Source organism: Pomacea canaliculata, linkage group LG5 (assembly GCF_003073045.1).
Source record: "Pomacea canaliculata isolate SZHN2017 linkage group LG5, ASM307304v1, whole genome shotgun sequence".
NCBI classification, from domain to species: Eukaryota; Metazoa; Mollusca; class Gastropoda; order Architaenioglossa; family Ampullariidae; genus Pomacea; species Pomacea canaliculata.
The window spans coordinates 9,344,083-9,366,843 of NC_037594.1; the positions used below are offsets into that span (position 1 = coordinate 9,344,083).

The 22,761-nt window shown below is 37.3% G+C and overlaps 2 protein-coding genes across 3 annotated transcripts in view; one reads left to right on the top strand and one right to left on the bottom strand.

The window, feature by feature from the left end:
- Positions 1 to 2,058: 2,058 nt before the first annotated feature.
- LOC112564575 (ras-related protein Ral-A-like) lies at positions 2,059 to 22,306 on the bottom strand. Of its 2 annotated transcripts, XM_025239487.1 has the most exons (6): positions 22,164 to 22,306; positions 20,389 to 20,529; positions 19,742 to 19,950; positions 12,384 to 12,558; positions 8,399 to 8,559; positions 2,059 to 6,382 (listed from the first exon to the last, which is right to left on the bottom strand). In XM_025239487.1, the coding sequence occupies exons 2-5, from the start codon at positions 20,494 to 20,496 to the stop codon at positions 8,407 to 8,409; spliced, it is 645 nt and encodes a 214-aa protein (XP_025095272.1). In that variant the 5' UTR covers positions 20,497 to 20,529; positions 22,164 to 22,306; the 3' UTR covers positions 2,059 to 6,382; positions 8,399 to 8,406. The 2 variants fall into 2 exon arrangements, with proteins under 2 accessions (XP_025095272.1, XP_025095274.1); XM_025239489.1 differs by lacking the exon at positions 8,399 to 8,559 and having other exon boundaries at positions 22,164 to 22,301.
- A 141-nt stretch (positions 22,307 to 22,447) lies between these two features.
- The window catches only part of LOC112564563 (mediator of RNA polymerase II transcription subunit 1-like), a 30,788-nt gene continuing 30,474 nt past the window's right edge, over positions 22,448 to 22,761 (top strand). Inside the window, exon 1 of the mRNA XM_025239453.1 lies at positions 22,448 to 22,586. Coding sequence (XP_025095238.1) covers positions 22,529 to 22,586 — 58 coding nt within the window. The 5' untranslated portion in view covers positions 22,448 to 22,528. The remainder of the gene's footprint in view (positions 22,587 to 22,761) is intronic.

The following is a 22,761-nucleotide window of genomic DNA, read 5'->3' on the forward strand; positions in this document are numbered from 1 at the left end:
TTGACCAGCACAACACTGTAAAACTATTTTTTTTTTTTTTTTTTTTGTCGTTCGCCTCTTTCACACTTGGAGACCAGCTCTTGATATGAAATTGGTGGTCTTCTGTAGAGAGTCCACTGGCCCGTACAGCTTGTTGTGTAGGGTCTCCGACTGTGGCCACGTCTCTTTCCTCAGGGTACGGAGATTCCTACAGTCCTGTAGGATGTGTTCTACAGTCTGGTCTGTCTCTCCACATGAGCATCTCGGGGACGGCACGAGGTGCAACTTCCTGTGTAGGTGGTGAAGCAGCCTGTTGTGCCCGGTCCTGAGGCGGAAGATAGCGACCTGGTCCGGTCTGGACAGCTGATGGTAACTGTCCAGTGGTTGCTGTGGCCTGTACAGAGACTTGATGATGGTTTTCATCTCTGACATGTTGACTGCATTGTCTTCTTGCTCGTCCTCTGCACCCAACTTAGCCATCCTGTCAGCTTCCTCATTCCCATCTATCCCGCAGTGTGATGGGATCCACTGCAGAGCCGTTCTGAGGCACTTGATGTTTAGCAGCGCGGCTTCCAGGTCTGGCAGTTTGTTATTGTTGACTGCCTGCAGCACCGACAGAGCATCGGTCAGGAAGACGACCTGGCTGTCATGGTCTGCTCTGCTGCTGATGATATTTGCTGCGTGGACCAGGGCTTCTACTTCTGCTCTATAGTTTGTACAGTGGAGGCCAGTTGGTATTGCTGCTAAAACTATTAGGACATTCTTTCGAAAGACAGACACAGAACTGGCTGGAGAGTATAAGAGAGCAGACACACTAATCATGCCCAACTTGACTGCTGCCACTGAACAAAGGCCTGTGTGACAAACTTTGTCAACTGTTGTATTTAATTCAGCTCTCCCCTCTCAGATGACCAGGATATGTCGATCAGCACAAGAACTGACTTAATTCTGAGTAACACACCTTCCCCAATATATAATTTTGAAGGGTATGTACAGTGGAACCTCGGTTAGCGAACGCCTCGGATAGCGAATTTTTCGGTTAACGAACAAAAATTTCGTTAAAACTTTGTCTCGGATAGCGAACAAAATTTCGGATAACGAACAGCCACGTGAACCACACGTGACCGACTAGCATGTCATCATTCGCGCTCGAGACACAGTTACGATCGGTCGTTCCTTATCTATGCGCATCCTTCTTATTTAGTGACTTTTGTGCTTTATTTTAATAAGATAATCCTCAATCATGGCTCCAAAGAAGATTAAGAGCAATAGTAGTGAGGTAATGACAAGAAAGCGGCCAACAAATGAATTGTAAAAGGAAATGATTTCAAAGTATGAAGGTGGCATGCGTCTGTCGGATATGTGATGTCGTATTACCCAAGAGTTTTACAAAAAGACAGAAGCAACAGACACTGGACAAGTTTTTTCTTTAACCTCAAAGCTACAGAAAAGGGAAGTCTCCCCCGATTTTATAATGTCACGTGTGCTCATGGAGGGGGAATCAAAGCAGTAATTCCACCCCTTCCTCCCCACACCTGCTTCCAACCACGCCGTCAACACGGCAAGTTTTCTTATGTTTAAATACTTTCGTTAATGTTTTATGTTTATTTAACTCCATTTATATTGCATTTTAACTGTTCTCATTAAAACAAATACCTATATAGCCTGTAACTTTCAAATATTAGCGAGTCAACAGGGGCTGGGAACCAATTAAATCTATTTCCTTTATTTCTTATGGAAAAATTTGTTTCGGATAACGAACAGTTCTCCAGAACGGATTAAGTTCGTTAACCGAGGTTCCACTGTATGTGCGTAGTTCTGATAACTTCTGATAATGGGGTGGTTGGCAGAGCAGTCAATTTGAGATTTGGCTATCATTGGTTCTTCTCTCCAACACAGTTCTAGATATGACATCTGTTTACTGGGCTAACCACTTTCTGTGGGTATTCCAATTTTCTTTACATGGTAAAGTGCCCTTCACCCATCTTTGTTGGTGGGGTAGGGCACTTTATCAATAAATCAAAATATTTATTAGTATTAGTTATTGACATCAATGGTTGACACAAAAATCACCACTGCTTTCTGTCACAAAAATTAGGCGTTTATTAAAGTGTCTTATAAGTACAGAACAGTCATGCAAATAAAATAAATGATGTGATGACAAGTGTACAAAAGTTTCAGTTTGTTTAAATAAGAATACAAAAGGAAACAACATAAACAATCACGAGATACTAGCAGAGATGCAGGACCTAACAATGTTACACATACTTAAAGAATCACCAGCTATGAGGCAAGATGAATTTTGTGAAGTTTCACATTGATACACAGCTTACAAATAAAACAAGGAAGTTGTCTATACAAGTACTTAAAAACAGAGGATGGGGAAAGTTATCAGCAAGCAGGGCAGTGCATTTGCCCATTATGATTTCATACACTGATGCACAGCTCTAGATTCATCATCTTGTTAACAAAGCCAAAAATCACCAACATTCACTCTTTTCTCACATGCTCTTCTTCTCCACTGTAAAAGGAAATTAAACTTACACACAGTAGGCAAGGCTAACTAGATAAGTAATGCATGTAATGCTCACTCTTTTAACCAGTCTGAAATCTTTTACAGCTAAATATTTGGTCAGAATGGACACGTTTCTTCTTGGACATCAATTTGAACTGAAGGCTCTTTCAATTTAACCAAAAGGCAGAAACAAAGCACAACAGCTGCAATCATACTGCATTCTTGTACAAAAATTCTCCAGAACTTTCTGACGGCACACAAATGAATTATAAAACAAAGAATTCAATATTTTGGCTATAGTGCAAGTCTTATGCACCACCTATAGACTTTCTTGTTTGAGGAAAAAAGTTAGAAGAGCTAAAAAAAAAAAACTAATAACAAATGTGGAGTAATATATCCTGGCATTCAAAAGTAGTAAGTGCAAATTTGCCATTTAAGGATATTAAAAATTCCTTTTACTGGATTGTGAATTATTTTTTTTTTTTGGTCAATGATTTCTGATACAAAATTTTTCATGTCTGATAGGTGATGTTTTACTCATTGCTGATGATTTCTGGCATATATCATACAAACTAAAGAGACAATTCAAATTTTCCTAGGATGAATTAGTGACCTAAATAGATCCATACCACAGATAAAAAGCATGTTTAAGAGCTTGTATAATGTAAAGTGGCCGAATATTTCAAGAATTTTTTTTTCTTCTCTTATGACGCTGGATGAAAACAAGAAAACAATATGTTCACAGATTTGATAACTGGCATGTTTATTAACAAATTTTATTCTTTAGCTAAGATTTACATTCCAATGCTTGATAACAAATGAATGTCATCTTGTTAGGATTTTACCATAAGCTGTATTGAGGCTTTAAAAGAACACAGAAGTAAAAATCCAGAAGTAAGAGTCCAGAAATAAACCTAATCCAATAATAAGTCTCTAACGACAAGGAACTTCTCAAATGCTGTGAAACTTCTCTCACATTAATGGTCTTCTTGCATATTAAATTCTTAATACAGCATGATCTCCATGCGTTGATCTTGGAAAACCAAACAAAATGAGGAAAAATAAATATGACTCTTCAGCATATGCATGCATGTGCTGTGTTCACTTTCTATCTAGAACTGGTGCATCATAAGAATTATTTTTATTCTTATGAGAAATATTTTACCTCTTTTATACCTATTTTACCTCTTTTACCCAATTTCACAATCTGGGATGGGAAACTTTGTGCTATATCTTTTAACTCAACTGCACAAAATTTACAAAGCACACCATAGATCCTCCAAAATCCTTTAAGGGTGACATAAAATGTAAGTTTAAATAAAAAATAAATCCCCCACCCCTTTTTCTTTTACACATATCATCACACAAGCCTGGAGACCCATGTTTCTCCACTTACAGCCTTTCTGCAATGTACATGTGCAAATTGTATGCACAAGCTAAAGAGAAGAAAAGCCAACATGCATATGATGATAGTAACACAAATGAGGATGATTACAAGGACATGGACAGAAGTCATCTGTCTTCCAGCCTTAACATGCTATATCTCCCTGATCCAAAGATTTAATGTTTGGTCCACCACATTACATTGAGGAAAAAACATTAATGCTAGCAAAGCGAAATGTGTGCCACACAGAGGCACCTTGTCAGCAAAATGTGCACTGTCATAAAAGAGTATTTCCCAGACTGGCATGCTTTAAAATATAATTCCTGGTTACACATCATTACTAACAGCCTTTATAATGTCATGCTGATCTCACCAAAGCTCACAACAGTGTTTATCTAGCCACTAATGCATATGGTACATTAGGGAATGGGAAATTAAAAAAAAAAAAAATTCAAGCAAAAAGAAAAAAAAAATAAAAGCTCTTGCCAAACCAAATCATAACAGAAAAGGGATAACACTCATCTCAATTGTGGTTTTCTGCTAGCAAAATACAACAGTAAACTCGACCTGATTTGTAGTTCAGATATCCCAGATATATGCAGTACTTAAAATCTTTGGCTAAAAGGCTAATGAAACTTGGAGGTAAGGAGGCCTTTGTCAATGCATGGTTTGGGTTTACACACTTGCTCTGGTCAATCCCCTTGAATTGAGAAGACCTAAGCCCACAGCCAGCTGCAGCGATTGCAGCTGTGTACTGAGAAGTACAATTTAGGGTTCAACGAGTTAAAATACACAAACTAAGGCAAGAAACAATATAATCCCGTATTTTTGCATGAAATATAAAAAAGGCTTAATGAGTCACAATGGCTACCCCAAGCCACACCAGCAGTTACCTCTTCTGGTACATCTCGCTTATCTGCTGCACTTGCTGTTACTGAGCTTTTGAACTTTATGGTATGCTGCATATAGTTTAAATATATGAATTAAACATCAATACAAAGTACTAACAGACTTCATTCTACAAACACAAAAATGGTGTAAGGAGAATGTGAGCAGACTGCAAAAGTATTAATGGCTGTTGCATAGTTACTCCAACAAAACTGTTTCTTTTTTAAAGCGTGACCTAATTTGTCCATGTGATAAGCAATCTTCCATCTCAGAATCCCAAATTAAATAAAAACGACCAAAGACAAACCCAAAATCAGTCCCTTGAGTAAATGGTAACAATAAAAATGTTGGTAAGTTTAACTTAGCAAGACAAAATACCCCTGATTTGCTCATCAAGAGATGTTTTTATAGTTATGAAACTTGTGCATTTCTGATCATTGTAACCCTAAGCAGAGACCCAGCAGCAGTTGAAGAGGATGCTTACAACCCACTGCTGCATCAGGAAATTCATGGTGAAACTTTATGAATCTACTGTAACTGCACCGCAACGAAAAAAAAAAAAGTTAAAAAATTAGTCTTCTTTTAATCCTGGATAGCCAATGCTTGTCTTTAAAGTTAAAAACACTTTCACATGTCAACATAATTTGAGTCAATTACATTATAAGCCAGTACACTGTTGTAACAGCAGTTTTAAAGTCTTTTTTCACTTTTTAACAAAAATGCATGTATGTGGGTTCACAATGTATGACTACTGTTTCCAGAAATCCTGGCATCGAAGAAGCTTCTCCATCAAGCCATGAGATGAAAAACCAAAAGTCTTACAAATACAAGAAAATGCCAGATAGGCATAGATACTGTCCAGTCATATGTTAATTGTAGCTTGCAGTGTATACACTGGTCTCTAACAGATGTGCATTCTCCATGGCATGCATTTCATTCAATGGTAAGGCATCATAAACGTAGCTTTCATTATGAATGATAAGCAGCAACATTTAGCAAGCATACACATAGCAAAATGGGTGTGCACTAGCATGCATGTGCATGTGTACATGGGTGCACAAGCACGATTTTCACTGCTCAAGATACTTTCCACAAATGGAAGAATTTCAACATAAATATGCTGGAAAGATTACAACTTTTCATTAATAGACCAAGATACCGCAATAGCTGTGCAACTCTGCAAACTGCTTGGTCAATTCTGTCCTTGGGTTTTTTTTGTTGGTGTTGTTGTTGGAGATCTGCACTGTCAGGGTATACTGTCGTCATCTGAGCAAACTGTTAAATAACCCAGCACATGTGACGTTATCGAAACTAGACCAGTGACTTGAAAGACAAGCTGGCTGTCTAGGATAGTTCCTGTTGAATGTCTCTTACTTTTGTGCCTGCATTTCCAGGTAACCTGAGGCTGGTAGTGGCATCTTAAGTTAAATGTGTTAAAGAAGGAATATGGGCTGCCAACACATGAAGCAGTCCTGATTCCATGGAGAACGAAGTTACACACATTACAAAATCACACACTTTTTTTTCTGTTTGACTCTCTTCTTCTGTTTACCATTATTTTGTTTGGTTGCCTCCATTTTGCGAGCTCGAATTGCACGCATCAAATCATAGAATGCCTGAAACAGAAATATCAAGGAGGCTATGTCAAGTTCGAACATGGCAGTTTAAATAATGATCACAATAACTTTAAGGAAAGCTTGGAAAATGTTTCCTGACCAGTTGCATCAAAATGCAAATTGAGTAATATTTTGCCAGTTGTAATGAAGATGTTAACATATGCACAATGTTCATGACAGGGACATGAATGTGTGTGTGTCTGAAGTGTGGTTTGTGTCTGTAAATAGCTCATTAATTAATGAACAAAACAATAAGCAAATTAAAAAACAAGAAAACCCACCAAGTTTCCTACCCACTAGAAACAAAATAAAATGTTTAAATCCTCACCATCTTTTACCCACACCCCTCCCACCAAAAAAAAAAAGGGTAAAAAAAAAGGTAAAAAAAGGAACAAAATATGACTGAAATTTACAAAGAGGCAACAATGGTCTAAGCAGCAAATTTAGCATGGAACCCAAATAAAATTAAAACAATGAAAACAAATCTTGTCGCAGCCCATCATCTCCACTTGGATAAACTTACAGGTCTTGAAGTGCGGAATACTTGATCAAAACAGTATTTCTCTTCCCCTTAAGAATTTACTTTATCTCACATGATTAAAAGTCCTGCCTTTCAGTCTATGTTGACAGCCTTTCATAATTTTTTAAGCAACATGAATGTAAACAGTCTGTGCTTGTACCCCATTTACAAAGATTTTATTTGTACACTTACACATTTTACAACTATTTAATTTGGCAAGCTTTTATCCCTACGATTTAAAGCAAAGCGAGACTATGATGGATTTCTTAGGCATTTAATGGGAAGTCAAAGCCAAGTATGTACTAATTAAAACGGGAGGTACAGAAGTTGTCGAATTAATGGTATCCCAGTGACAACTTATTGCCTTTCGGATTACAGAGCAGCAGTGCAGTGCTGGGATGAGGAATGGACAGCAAGGCTTTTTATAAATTTTTAACATAAAGGGTAGAGGTAAAGGAAGAAAGCCTATTCCCCAGTCCTCACAAAGACAACAGTAAAATATTTGAATTAAAATATGGGTTAACAATGCCTTTGATTGCTTTAAGTGCAATGAACTTTTTAAAGTATCATTCTGATCTATAAAAAAAAATTATGTAAAGTGTTGGTTTGGCAATTAAATATCTACAGCTAGTTTTGTTATTATTTTTCTAATCGTTTACTCTCTTCTGAAGACAATAAAGCTGAAAACAAATGGCTGAAACTAGGCCAAACTTATGACAAATGCACCAGAAAACTTGCTCTTCATTACTCTGCAACTCAGACACAAATCAACTGCCAAAAGCACAATGAAGTATAGCAAATCATACAGCGACAGGATGTATTTCAGCCAGGATGCAACAAGACACTTGAGAAATATATACATTGTGAGCCATTGCACATCTTAAGATGTGTTAGAAACTTTACCACTATCCATGGGCCTCTCAGCAAACTGTTCCACAGCACATTTCTGAGTCAGACTAGAAAATAATCCACTTAGATCAAATTGTTAGAAGCAACAACAGTAGCATGATGTTCAAAGAAGGCCAAGCCTGAGGGAAATCAGCACTTCTAGTTTATCAGCGGATTCTGCTGCACAATTAACTTCTGCATTTTCAAGGAAATCCTTTAAAAGAATAGCAGTCTTTTTTAACTGAAATGCTGCTGTTTTCTGAACCTCTCTTCTTTGCCCAGTGGCCTTAGTAAGCCAACTGTCATTGCTCCTCTTGCTAACTGCTGTTGTTTAGCAAGTGAGTACTTGTCTTTTTTTCCCTCCATCTGACAAAAGGTAGTGCATAGGGACAGACCATGACTCCAGTCATTGTCAGTGGCCTACGGATGACCACTGGCCAGTCCTGTGGAATGGAACAGTTCGCAGAATTGCAATAGGAGGGAAGTGTTGTGAGTGGATAGCAGAGGGGCAGAGGGTGACTGGTGAAGATAAACAGGTACAAAAATGTGAATAATGACGAAGGCAAGGAGAGGAAAAGCAGGGTACTGGGGCGGGCGGAACATGAGACCTGGGCTTCTAGGCCAGAATGCAGCACGCTCGCGTGGCTGACTGACTCTCAGCTTTGCCCTGCTTGGCGGCTGCAGCGCGACTCTGGCCGTGGGAGCGTTGGGCTGCTGAAGAGTGGGAAGATTTATACTTTCCCATGTGGCGCATGAGATCATAGAACACCTGAAAGATATGTACATTCACGTTGAACGCATTCTTCTCCTCATCCTAAAAGACATGTATGGATCTGCTGAATGAGTTTTCTTTCGCCATCATCTGTTGCCTGTGTGTGCATGTTATTTGACTAAACTAAACTTGCCCTGATGTTGCCGTCTTAAATTTTTACTTCTATAACTGAAAAAATAAATGGAATCCACACTTCAATACTTGCAGTCATTTATAAACTTTAAAACATTAAGCAGTAAGCAGACACATGTAGCATGAATAGGATTTAAAGCCGATAACAAGACCTTTGGTTTTCTACAAATGAAATGAAAACAAACAAACAAAAAAATACAGTTTTAACTTTTTACTGCTGTCAACCTCATGCAACAAAATTATGAAATGATTTACTACAACTGTATCCCAAATATTACTGACAGTGGTTTTTTTTTTCACTTTCAGAAAATGCAAATGTTAAAAAAGTGCTGTGAATGCAAGCTCATCATGAAAATTTAATCATTTCACACAACACGGTGGCAGCTGTTATTTCAATTTTAAACTCCATAGACTCTTTGAAGACAGAAAAAAATCTGTTTTGTGCAAAATCTGCACATCTCACTGACAATAATCAAAGAAGCTGTTGAAAGTTGGCTGTAATCTACTCCCTCCATCTACCCTACCTATTAAAAAAACAAAGGCTAAAAAATGACAAAACAAACCTTGTTTTTTCTGGATGTAGAAGTGTACCTTTGCTTTTGAACAACATAAAAAGTTTGTAACTTTCCCTAACTCAACCACCTTCACTTCCCAAAGAGTCTTCTTACAGAAATCCATCTAAATAGGTTAATATCTTTTGATTTTATAGAAATGGTATCCAAACCCAGATGAACCCTGACCAGTGTGGCCCAGCATGGTTCCGCTAGTGGATCCAGTTGTGGGGAATGGGTTCCTGGCTCCATAGAGGGTAAGGCACCAAGGGAGGGGATATGGGCACCACCCTCAAATGAAAGCTCCCCCCCCAAAGAAAAGTGAGATCTCTAACACTCCTCTTCCCAACAACCTGAAAAGGTTAGGGAGCAACTTTTACCTTCAAGCCAGTTTAAATAAAGCTACAGGTCTTAAACATCTCTATACCATTTACCATACTCTGAGACTACTACTAAAAAAAGAATACAAGAGAAAAACAGAAGGGTGAAAAAAAGCTCTTGAAACACAATTTTTACTGGAATTTTCAGGATATCAATCTGTCTTTGCAAAACTTCATCCTTTAATAAAACTGGAATAACCCTTTATCTATCATTACTACTGCTGTTGAAGCTTCTGGTTTGCAAAAGCCAAAGAAGAGAGGCATGTGATGGTGATAAAAGTCTACCTTTGCTGATAGCTGAGGCTGTAAAGATTAATTTTCCCCATCCTTAATGCCTATCTCATAGTCTAAATTGCAGAAATGTCTTTTTTATCCTTTGACTTTAAACCTGAAGGTGTGAAGAGGCTCGAAATTTCTTTATACTAAGCTAACTCAAGTTCACCAATCATTTTGAATAAAAAGTCCTCTTCTGATATAATTATACAAAAAGTTAAAATATTGAAAAGAAAATAGAAAAAGTTATGCTACAATGCCCACTTTTAAAAACAATTTTATTTATTCATCTCTTATCTGGCACCAGTTGACTAGTCCACCAGTATTGGTCATCAGAATAGTGGTGGTGGGGAACAACTGGATAAATGCAGGCTTACCAAAAAGCCTGTCCTGAGAAGCAGCAAGTAGGTCTTTCATGGAATCATCAGTCCATGCCCTTATTTTTGTAAAATGGTTCTTTTTCTGTCCATTTCAGTGTGTACCCTCTCCAGTTCTAAGGCACCATAAAGGGTCACCCAACCAGACCAGACCTCTTGCACCACTTCATTGCAAGAAAAGGTTCATGGTAGCCAACAAAGGTGGCAACCATGCATCATACAGAGTGATTAATTTTGGGCTCAGTGTAAGACATTTGGAGCAGCCTCCCCAGGCACTTGGTCTCAAATGCTTGTATTCTCTTCCCATTGGCAAGCAGTCCATGTCTCATATCTGTACAGTAGGAGTGGAACTATGAGGGAGACTAGTACAGTCTGTACTTAGTAACAAACCTGATGTGGATGTCTGCTATGGAGCTGCCATCTTTGGAAAGAGTGGCTCACAAGTACTTAAAGCTGTTCACCTCTGTAATCCATACATCTCTGCTTTGCCAATGCCGTTGATTGTAACCTTGCTCTTGTCAGGGCTAGCTCTATTCTATATGTTTGAACTGTCAACTGGTGCCTGCCATCAGACTGATGTCAAGTGCAGAATGTAGGATTCATATGGGCCTCCCACAGTTCCCTAACCCTCTGTCAGGTACCTTACGGCTGGTATTGAACACACACTGAAACACCGCACATCTGATTTTTACACCAGTAGTCTAATCATTCAGCTGTCTTCTTCCCTGGTCTCCCCCAGCACCTAGCCACCTGACCTCTGCCAGTCCTACAGTTCTACCCTGGTACCATTCTAGTTCACGAGTGAGTTCGTTCATCTTGTCACACTAATGTAATGTGCAGATGTTTCACATACCAATGGATATTCCTTCTTTCCGCTATAAACCTAGTTGGGCTCCAACAGTGTATGCTTTGCTTTCTCCACAAAGGAACTTGCTACTCCTGCATGCGATCATTATTGATCTTGGCTTTCACTGATCTGCAGAAAGTTTCTTCTGCACTGTCTGTCCACATTCCTGTCTTTGGTCTAATATACTTGGTGGCACCCACCTCCTCTCCCAGAAAGACCTCAACACGTCATCAGTAAGGTTGCCCTAGCCGGTATTTTCATCACCAAAAACCTTCACTCAATTCTCATCACAATCTGCTGCAGGTTTTTATTTCATTCACCTTTATTTTTCCGAAGATTACCATTTGCCCTTTACTGAGGTGGAGACAGAGTAGGTAGAAGTGGAACTATGCAGTTTGTTCCATTCTACAAAAGTACCTATTAATCAGGTGCACCGCATCTTCTGATCAATGTTGTCTTTACCAGTGGGTACTGGCATCAATTTTCCCTCCTATAATTAATTAACAATGCATTTGGAACCCATTACAAGTTTCCTCACACATATCTGCATTAGCATGCATATTATCCACCTTTCCAACTAACCACACACGCATCTGTTATACTCTTACCATGCAGTTCTTTATCAAATAACACAAGAGATAAATGTTTAAAAAAAACAAAAAAACACTACTTATTACAAAATTCTAAACACTTCTAACCCCACTCCCCCCAAAAAACCTCACCCCTAAAGAATGTCTCATTTATCCTCTTACAATACAGCATGCGATTTGACCTACTTTACCAAGAGATTTAAGCCTGAAACACCAACATGGGTTTTTCACCTGATATCACTCAATTTATAAAAAGCTGTGTAAATAACTGAGCTTAAGATAGAATTCTTCACAGAAAACCCTAACTTAATCTCTTTGATGAGGTATAGCCTTAAATTATTCTAAATATGTCAGATCTGGTGCAATATTGGACCCAGGTCCGCAGACCCCTCCACAAAAATTCCCACCACCACATTTTTATGACAAAGTTAACTAAACTAAGAAGTAAGTATTACTAATCTACCAGCAAACGAGTTTCATTTGACCATGCTAAATGCTACCAGAAATTCTAGAATGTACAGCACCCTTTTGAAGAATTATACTACAAACTAAAACAAAATGCTGTTTTACACCAAATTTTACATAAATCAACTTTGAAAGAGAAATGAAAGAAAGGGGAAATTTTGTGTTTTTCCACTTCCCCTCTATGCAGAAACTTTTATTTTCCTCACCTTATCCACATTTACACGGGTTTTAGCTGAAGTCTCAACATATTGTACATTCCATTCCTGAGCACGTTTGAGGGCTTCCTCGTAGGATACCTGGCGCTGATCCTTAAGATCAATCATGTTCCCAACCAGTAAAAAGGGAATGCTTTCATCACCTTTCACTCGTAGTATTTGCTCCCTGAAACATATGCAATAACTTTTAACACTCAGCACTATTGAAGACAGCACTAAATAAAACTGACACTTTGTAGTCACTACGGTAAATAAATGCCATGCTGTCAACTTGATCAGTTTACCACAGATGACAAGTGTTTTAAAGAAAAATACAGCACTTCATGACTGATTGCAAACTGAAAAATGCAAAAACCTAGTACTGCTAGAACATAGACCTAGTTATTATTTTCTAAATCAGTGGTTCTCAAAGTTTTTTGGACCGCGGACCACTTTACTTAAGTAAAAGCTATGGCGGACCACCAAGGCCTAAGTAAAAACTATGGCGGACCACCAAGGCATAAAAATCAGTCTGCACTATGAATTTCAAATTTAAATTGCCACATTTATTTCATTTTAATTCAAAACTAAATGTCCTTTTGTAAAAGTAATATAGTAATAAGTTGACATAAAACTACCTACCTCGTTCTTTGTAATTAAAATGTTAATGCGAAGAATTCATCACTTTAAACATCACTTTGCTGACAAATGACGACTGTCAGCCGCGGACCACCTGACTTATGCCCGCGGACCACTAGTGGTCCACGGACCACACTTTGAGAACCACTGTTCTAAATGATCGAAATTTATGTAGCACTTTCAATACACCCACATTTATGAACCAAATATGTTCCTCCCTTAAAGTATATTGCATAAAATCTACTTCTCTGGTTGTTTCCTAATGAAAATTGAAGTAAACAGTCACTGACATCAGCAGGAAAGAAAAAGGGATAATCCCCCCACCCCATAACCTTTTGTTTCTTATTGCCTACATCTTTTCTTCCAGCTTCAACACATTATTTTTCAAGTCTTTGCCTATTATCCTATGCGTTCTCCATTTTATTTTCCCTTTTCAGAAACACAATTACGGGCACCACTAGTATCACAACATCACAGCAAAATTACTGGAGCTGTTTTACTTTTTGTTATTTAATATCTTTAAATCAGGTTAACTATCTCCCATTATGATTCAACAAAATTAAATAAACACAAAAATTTCACATTAATTTGTGACAAGAACACACCTTCGCCCAAATGATTTAAAAAAAAGAATTTAATAAAAATTATTAAAGCAAATATGTATCTGTCAACGTATGAAATTTTTAGGGAGTTTTCTTTTTAATCAGTGAAACTAATAAATTAAAACAGAACTAAAATGTAATAGAAAAATTCAGCTGCATAAGAACAAAAACCAGTATGCTGCAGCTGCTACCATGCCTTTGAAATAAGGATTTAAAAGCCTATTTGTGAACAGATCTTCTGCTTTATCTCATCTTCTGTATGTTCCCACCCAAGAGGAAACAAATTCAGTCAGGGATCACAGTACTGTTTTAGGCTGCTAAAACTAAATGCTTCCTGAATGCTGGATGCATTCTATTTATGAAGCCAACATTCCTAAAACAGAGGCATTTACACAGTTCAACAAATGAGTAATTAATGTGGGAATTATCTGTGTATTCTTTTACCTTTGACTAAGTGGCTAAATGTGTTTGGTGTCAGCATGTTATTACTATCCAGTATTTTTTTTAATGTTGCTTCATTATTGTTGGTCAGCACAAAGAGTGTGACCTGCTTTGGTGTGACAGAATGAAACGTATAAAATCACTGATTCTTGAAAGATGTGTTGGTTTTTTCACCAGGCTTCATGTATTGCAGTGTGCTCTTGAAAGCAGATGCACCTGGGACATTTGAATGCATTACTGTTGGTCCAGCTCTCTTTTACCTTCTGAAGTATATACTTTGTGTTGTTTGGGCAGATTCTCCCTTGTGTGTTTCATGCAGTGTCTATGGGATGTGGATGTTTTGCCCATACTGTGCATTGACTTGGCAGACTGGAAATATGACTTATATATGAAAAATTCTACAAAGTAAGTCTCCTGAACATCCATATCATTTTTAACTACACATGGAATTTCCTCAGATGGAATTGATTGATGCCCCCCTCTGATTTTATCACAAATGACATAATGGCAAAATATGATGCTAACTTATATGGTCTGTGGATCTAAACTTAGATTTGTCCAAAAGCAATATCATTTTACCAGGTGGCTTGGATAATTCAGATCCTTTACTGGCTTTCATCTTAGGGACAGAACACAGGGTTCCCAGGGATCAGGGATGGTGCCAAAAAAGGACCTTAAAAGGACCTTTCATGCATTCGAAAGGACCTAAGTGACAGTCATCAATGCTTAAGTTTTTCTCTTGTGTGGTCGGAAAGATGTATTATTTATGAATCTGTGGTCTTCTCTATGTTCTCAAATACATGTATTTCTAGTAATAAATAATCAAAGAGTTAATTTTGATGCCTGTCTGCCATATTTAGATTAGATAACTTAAAAAGTGTCCTTAGCGCGCTGATAACATACACCGTTAATGTTCCAAGTTTTCTAGAAATCTAAGTAATAATAATTGCAAAACCTGAAAGCCATTCTTTGGTGTAATACAAAAGTCAGTTCACGTGTCTCTCTCTCGCACACACACTCTAATGGGAAGAGAGAGATAGAAATAGAGCTATGCACAGTAGTACTAGAAGATCAAAGTTCAAGAAAGAGTAAGTTTCTAAAGAACTTTTGAAAAAAAGAGCGTTTTTTGCGAATACGGAAGGGCAACTAGTGTTGTACAGATGTGTAGACCAAACATTTTCTTGTGACTACAAGGAATGCCAAGGATTGGAGGATCAGATGAGGAATGAAAAGAGTGTGATCCTAATGCTAAACCAAAGATGGAATGAGTCGAAACTGTCAAGCATTACAGTCCATTTATTTTTAACCTTGAGATATTATTTAAGCATTCTTATTACACATACATGTAACACATGCAAACATATACATAAACAGCATGATATACTAATACACATAAGATTAAGATTACAAAATGACAAAGCAATCCATCTACTATAAGCAAAAGTTTCATTGATGAAATTCAATTCTTTGTCACCCCTACAGCTTTACCAATACTAAACAATACAATTTCTTTACACAACCTAATTTCCTCTAAATAGTTCTGGTTTTTTAACATGTTCCATAGCATACATGTACAGAATTGTGCAGGCTTATTTAAACTGAAATAAACATTAATTCTGAATGTCACAATTCAACACCTTTTAATTTCTTCCTGTAATCTATCAATGTCTGACTGAATCTTTGTTATCTCCTTCTTCTTGTCTTTGGCTAACAAACGCATGTTGTTAGATCTTTCAATAAGTGAAAAACTTTTTTGCTCTTCAGCCTGGAAACTATGTCTGTCAGCCAGTTCCAGCAGGTGTCGTTCTTCGGCACTGGTGGTCTTTAGCCTTTTTGTGAGTATTACCAGCTCATCTCCTAATCTCTTTCTGTGGACCTGCTTTTCTTCTGTTTCCTTCTGCTGCTTCTGCTCAGAGAGGTAACGTTCATACCTGCCATAGGCACTAGAAGCGGATATCATCAGTGGTTTGGAGATCTCAACATTTTCCACCCCTCCCACACTGTGAATATGATCAAGAATTACTCTGCGTGCTTTTAGTGCAGTCTGACTAAGATTGTCAGCTACTGTTTCTTTGTTGAATGAAAATCCTCTTTCCACTGTAGCTTGACCATGAGAGAGTAGGAGTAACTGTCTGACAACAGACCACAACACCTGAAACTCTGCTTTTCCAGCAAGGGCATCATAAAACCAACTATCCAGTCTTTGTGTCATAGGGTCAAAAGCCTTACTACCACACTCACCTGCAGAACTGTCAAGAAAATTACGGAACTCTGACAATACCTTGTCACAAGTCACATCATCAAACCTTTTCACACCTTGGCAATACAACAAAACCTTTTTCATTTTTTGTATTGATTTGTCTTTTTCCCCCATGGTCTTTGGGTTTAAGAAAGTTATGTTTCTCACTAGGGTGTACTTCAGTGGAGATTTATCCTGCAATTTTAGAACAACTGCTTTCAAAAAATCTCTGCATTCAGCTCTGAAGGCCATGAGAGTTCCATCGTTTACTGATGACTGTTTCTTAGCTACAGCCAGTAGTCTATCAACCCTGAAGCCAAGTTCGATCATGCTCAGATTGACATGGTTAGAACTGTTGCATATATCAACCTGCACAAGTTGGAGGGCAGTTTCACATTTATTAAGTACATTTGACTTGATAAATTTGTGCATCAGATTTTTCATAATGTCATGTAAGTCTAAACAAAGGAAAGGAAGAAGAGGCTGATCAGCTTGGTATTTTCTCAAAAAAGGTTCAAGTATACTGGCAATTAAACTAAAGAAAGCCAGACGACATGAAAGCAAAGGGGTAGATAAGACTCCAGCTTTTACAATATCAAAAGATTTGTTCTTTGGCAATGTTATTTTTTTCTCCATTGCAGCTTTGACAAATTTTTCCAAGTATGGAAGCATAACAATTGCTTTTTCAGCAACAGAATTGTTTTCAAGCCATCGGTGAGCACAGAACTTGGCTGGAAAAGATGTGGAACCAGTTACTTTTATATAATCTTCTCTTCTGGCTGGGCTGTCTCTGAACAAGATATAAGCAGATGTAAGAAATGACTCAAGCTCCCATTGAGAAGCCTCGCACCACGCCTAAATGCATTGTGCATAACATGGAGTCCACAGCTGCCCACATTTAACAAACCAACATTGTGATTGGTAATCATGTCGTTATTAATTTTCTCAAGAAGGTTTAGGTTTACAGAAGGTCCATCCATAGAAATTTGAAGTAAATTAGCTTGCTTGAAGTTTGATTCGCTAATTACCTTACTGAACTTTTGTTGAAGGTCTATGGCCGCGGAATGACCCAAAAATTCCGAGGTCAGGTAATGAGTCCTTACAGCATTGTCACTCCAGTAACGAACATGGAAATCCAGCTGTTTAGTTTGAGTCTTATGGTTAGAAGATTCATCAAACAAAAGAACATACTCAGGCGACGAATTTACACAGTCCAGAAGCAATTTCGAAAAGTGAGGAGCAAGCCCAAATGAAGTTAGATAACTGGCTTTTGTTTGACCGCACTTAAATTCTGCAGCTACTTGGCTGTCTGGGAACATAAGTCGAAACAGTTCAGCAGACTTTTCAGCAGATCTGAAACTGTAGTGTGATTCCACAATCTGAGAGTCCACAGGATCTCTGCCTTCAATCGTTCATTGCTCATCACGAAACCTATTCAAAGAAAACATTTAAGTTACCATTATGTCTGTAAACATTATGTTCTGTCTGAATAAAAGACAGGTTTCAAAAAGCAATAATTAATGACATGATAATATAAATAATACTAAACTAAGTTAAAGTATAAAGATGGCAGCATAGTTGAAAATGAAAGTTATTTTCAGCTAACTGATTTAGCTTTAATGTTAATTGTTTGATTTAAAAATCCAAAAAATAATGTATTTGCTGGTAAAATAGGATAATAAGCATACATTATTAATTATACTTTCTTTTTAATCTTTCCTGATCAGATGCCAAAAATTCAGATCAATTTTCTGCAGCAAAGCTGTAGTAAGATTCGTGATTGTATAAAACTCTATTTGTAGTTCGAATCATGAGAAAATGAAAATCTCAACTTTTTAATTTAAATAATTCTTTGCTATTTACTGATCTTTAAGCTATTGGCTTCACCGTAAATTAGACGATAGGCTTAATAAAGAGTGGAAAAAAACCGCAAAATGTTATGCACGCTTTAATTTAATGTGTTTTTCTAAGTACCCACATCGTTAACTAAATGAATCGCTAAAGATAAATAATTGTCAACTTACTGGACACACTTGCAGAGCTGGTCGGTGCCGTCTGATTTTGAGCGGGCTGTGGATGTTCTCGATGACGAAAGTAATCAGTTACACAAAAGCGCGCATCTTTCAGAAATACTTTTATTTGCCTTTGGTGTCTTCGGTAACCATGTGCTGTTTCAGAAACACTTTCGCCCATTGATGAAAGATTCAGAGATATTTTGCAGGCAGCACATCGTGCCAAATGTTTATTGCTCGAGTCTTTTATTAACCAATCTTTATACTTGTCTTCCTTTAGCCACTTCTCCTGAAAAGAGCACTTCCCCGGCATCTTTCAAATTGTTAAGCAGACAAAGAAATGTGGTCGACACGACGAGAGTGAACTCGCGAAAGGCCGAAACGGACGTTCCCGCCGCGAGCGAGACTGGGTAGTCATGTGATTAAAATAGCAATGCAGCGAAAAATCGTCGGTATTTTGCGCCAAAGTCTACTCCGGAAATAAATTTGTTGTAATATTTTATCGATAAAAGGACTTAAAAGGGTCACAGAGAAAATGTAAGGACCTGTGTGAGAATTTGAAAGGACCGCATGGCAAATAAAAGGACTTAAAAGGCCTTTTGGCGAAAATTCAATATAAAAGGACTTAAAAGGACCTTGCAAGGACCTGGGAACCCTGAGAACAGGGTACATTTTTGGTGAACCAGACAAGAAAAAACCAAAAAACTTTGCACTCAAGTCAGTCTTAATGCCAGCATCACAACAGTGCAAGTGGCAATTACAAAGAGAGAAGCACTGTCCAAAAATGAATAAAAGACAAGCTTTTCAAGTACAATGTTAAATAAAGAGAGAGGACAAATAAAATGGCTTGTATGGAATCATTCAGATAGGTAGATTAGCACAAAATCATAAATGACACTGTAACTCTGCACCAATAAAACACACATCAACCAACATCCTCATCACAACCATGAAAACATAAGAGGAAGGTATAAAAGATGACCTTGTTGATCACTAGATGTGGACTGACATTGTAGCAACAGATTACAGCTGCTCTTCATGGACTTCACTGAGATGCAGGGAGGAGGATGCTTTTTAATGCTGTCAGCTACAGCTACTACTTCAAAGCAGCCAACCCAGCACCCAAGTGCCACATCCAGAGAAAGAATGGTGTTCATAAGATCTGGATCCATGGCACCCAGTCCTCAATGTATTGATGACAAGCGTTTAACCTTATAACCTTAACCACCATGATTCCCTCCCACTCCTTGTATACCTAATACCAATCTGTTTAAAAAAAAAACCAAAAACAAACACCTAATAATCCAGTGCAATGCTCACCAAAACATGTAGTGGTAAACTGCTACCCATTGGTCCCATACCTTAAAGTCCCTTTAAAATAATGCTTGGATGAAAAGGATTTTTGCCCAATTCATACATTCAGCTTTAAGTTCTTACCTAAACTCCTGTGTTGCTTGGAAGGACTCTTGTTCTTTGATGGAAAAGACACAAAGAAATCCTTCACCAGTTCGGAAGTAATTGTCACGAATGGCTGCATAATCTTCCTGCCCTGCTGTGTCAAGAATATCAATTTGCACTTCTTCTCCATCCAGAACCACCTTTTTGCGATAGGAGTCTGCTTTTGTGGGTTCATAGTCCTCAACAAACTGCAACAGATCAGACATACAAAATAACATAACCTTTAGATGTTTTCCAACTTCTAATAATTCACTAATTATTGCCCAGCTTATAAAACAATTTTCAACAGCTATTTTTTACAACTCATTTTTAAACATTTCTTCATAATTTAATATACATAACCTTTACATAACAATTTAATGTAATTTATTTTTTAAAAAAAACAACCAAAAATATTACCGTTTGCAAGTGGTTCTATAAAACTAGCAGATTTCTTTAAAAAGTTTAATTTTCAACATAGAAAGTTTCTTCTTATCAGTCTGGACTACTTAAGTTTCAAAGGAAGTCAATACCTGAGAGCACTGTAAGGAGCAACTACAATTGAAAAAAGGTTAACTCTATTCAAGTATTGCTTGTAGGAAACTGAATAAAATAAACAAAAATCAAAACAAGCAAGCTGAATATACCTCATCATACATGAACTGCAATGTGAGAGCTGATTTTCCAACACCTCCACTGCCAACCATTATAACTTTGTGGATAACAGCTGGTTGCTGAGCCTTGGTTTTGGACATCTTGATTGTTGATGTGTATCCAGATGCCCAGTACTGAAAAGCAGGGGGAAATAGACAAAATACTTTTTAATAAATCTATTAACAATAAGCTCTGATGCATGAAATAAAACAAAAATATGTATACACTGGAATTCACTTAAAGAAATGACTGTCTAAAAAAAATCACTAGAACTATATAAGCTTTATAGCAATACCATCACCAATAATCTTAATTTTATAAACATAGATGTAAATTAATAATCTGACAGACTGAGATGTTCATAAGCTTATAAATTATATGTATTTAATCTTATAAAGGGGTCTGAGTCATCAACTCAGACCAAACTAAACCCAGTCACAACTCTGCATTTAAATCAGTCTTTAATCATATACACAAATTCCTTCAGCAAAATGAGGACATAGCAAAAATACTAAACTTCCTTATGCCATGCTTTTTTTTTAAAGTCTGAACGTTACCACCTCACAAAATAAAAAAGAAACTCAGCAAATCTTATTAAAAAAGAACTTTGACTGTCATAAACTTACTGCCTGGCATAGTTTATTAAACTTGTACATGTCTTTGATGGGAGAGGAGTTAACTTGATCTTATACACCACTAACACCTTTTGCATAGACATATCGAAAATACATATTTTACAAGCTACAAAATGTGCGCCACTATGGTGCTAAAAAAGAACTCTTTTCATATTTAATATTTATACATTCCATGAAATATTCATTTGACTGAGTGATCAAAACATTATGTCTCAATAGTAAGTTTCAAGGAGTTCTCCTCAGTTCTATGTGTCTGTCCTTTATGAAAATACAAAAATATTTTTGATATTTGTACTTTTATAGTTTCCATACATGACAATTCAGCCACATTTGGTTGCTGTAACATGCTGCCATGTGTTACAATTCATAGCTCTTTTTAGGCAGCGTTTTCACTGTATCTAAACAAAGCTATATCATACAGATGTCAGGTAAAAGGTGCTATGTCTTCAGGTGTGTCTAATCGGTAGCATGACTCACTCAGCAACAGATAAGGAAACACGCACTTAGAAGTAAAGCGTATTATAAATTATAAATAGTGGACTATTAGAAATTTATGGTTTGCACACCAGATTTATAAATACGTGTGTATATGTTCGCTAATTTTGTCCCCCCCGTTTTCTACGGGTAACGCATTCACCAAAACGACAAGTATTTGTACCACACCCTTGAAGGACGAACATGCCAAAAACATTATCTTAAAATATCTTCTATACAGAAAACGATCCGAAAGAAGACCTAACCAGCTGCATAAAATTAATATAGTCTAATGAGTCACGAATGTTTATCATTTGATCACTAACCAGTTACAGTTTTGCCATCTGATGGCATTTTTTTACAAATGCAGTTACTAAGATTTTACAACACACTAGTCGGTTTTTTCTTATTTTTATGGTATAATCATTAATAAAATATAGACTGTATTTTCTTCTAACACCAACAAGAAACCAGCCTGAAGATGTGATGATAATAAAATTAAAGACCGACTCCGACTGCCCTGCCCTAAAAAAAAATCTAGAGTTTCCGTTCTTTTCAGATTATGAAATGTATGAAAATTAGTCAATGGAAGCTAAATCTTACAAATTTATGAAAGAGAAAGTAAGAACACAAAATATGGTAACAGTCATTATACTGACCTCAAGGTTTCACTAAAGATTTAGAAACAACTACAACGGAACACTCATTTGAAGCAACTTTCCCAAACTGGAAATGGCGAGGTCCAGTGAGGTGTTGTGGGATTGATGACGTCACGATGACCCAGGCACTGACCCCGGCTGGGGAAGTGCGTTTATTCGACTGAAGTAACGAATTGTGGATTCATGCTGTAGTTATAGACAATGAATGCGTTAAAAATGTTAAATCTGGACATTACATAGAGCTGTGTACTAATAGTTAAATTAAGTATATTCTATGGATTGTTGAAAATTGACCATGCACATACCGCAACTGCTAATGAGGCAAGCGTCGAGAACCCGCTGAAGATTGCTGTGCACAATCAAAGATGGCAGCCGCTGTCAGTGGGTTATTCCCTGTTTGTTTGGACCAACAGCGCTCTTGCGGTAAATATTTCAGCGCTTTTAAAACTACAGCCATGTAGGCTAGGATCTGAACTTTCAAAGTGCTTTATGTTTCTTAGTTCGAAGGTACAGGAGTAGTCAACATAGTCATTTAACATGAGGTTTGTCTTCCACCATTATGCAAAATAAGGTAGAATATGGGTTACGTGGATTCTGG

Coding starts and splice junctions, on each gene's coding strand:
- LOC112564575 (XM_025239487.1), bottom strand. CDS start 20,496: ATGTCCAAAACCAAGGCTCAGCAACCAGCTGTTATCCACAAAGTTATA. Junction 19,951..20,388: donor TGCAGTTCATGTATGATGAG/GTATATTCAGCT, acceptor GATCTGTTGCAG/TTTGTTGAGGACTATGAACC. Junction 8,560..12,383: donor CCCGTGTAAATGTGGATAAG/GTGAGGAAAATA, acceptor CATATCTTTCAG/GTGTTCTATGATCTCATGCG.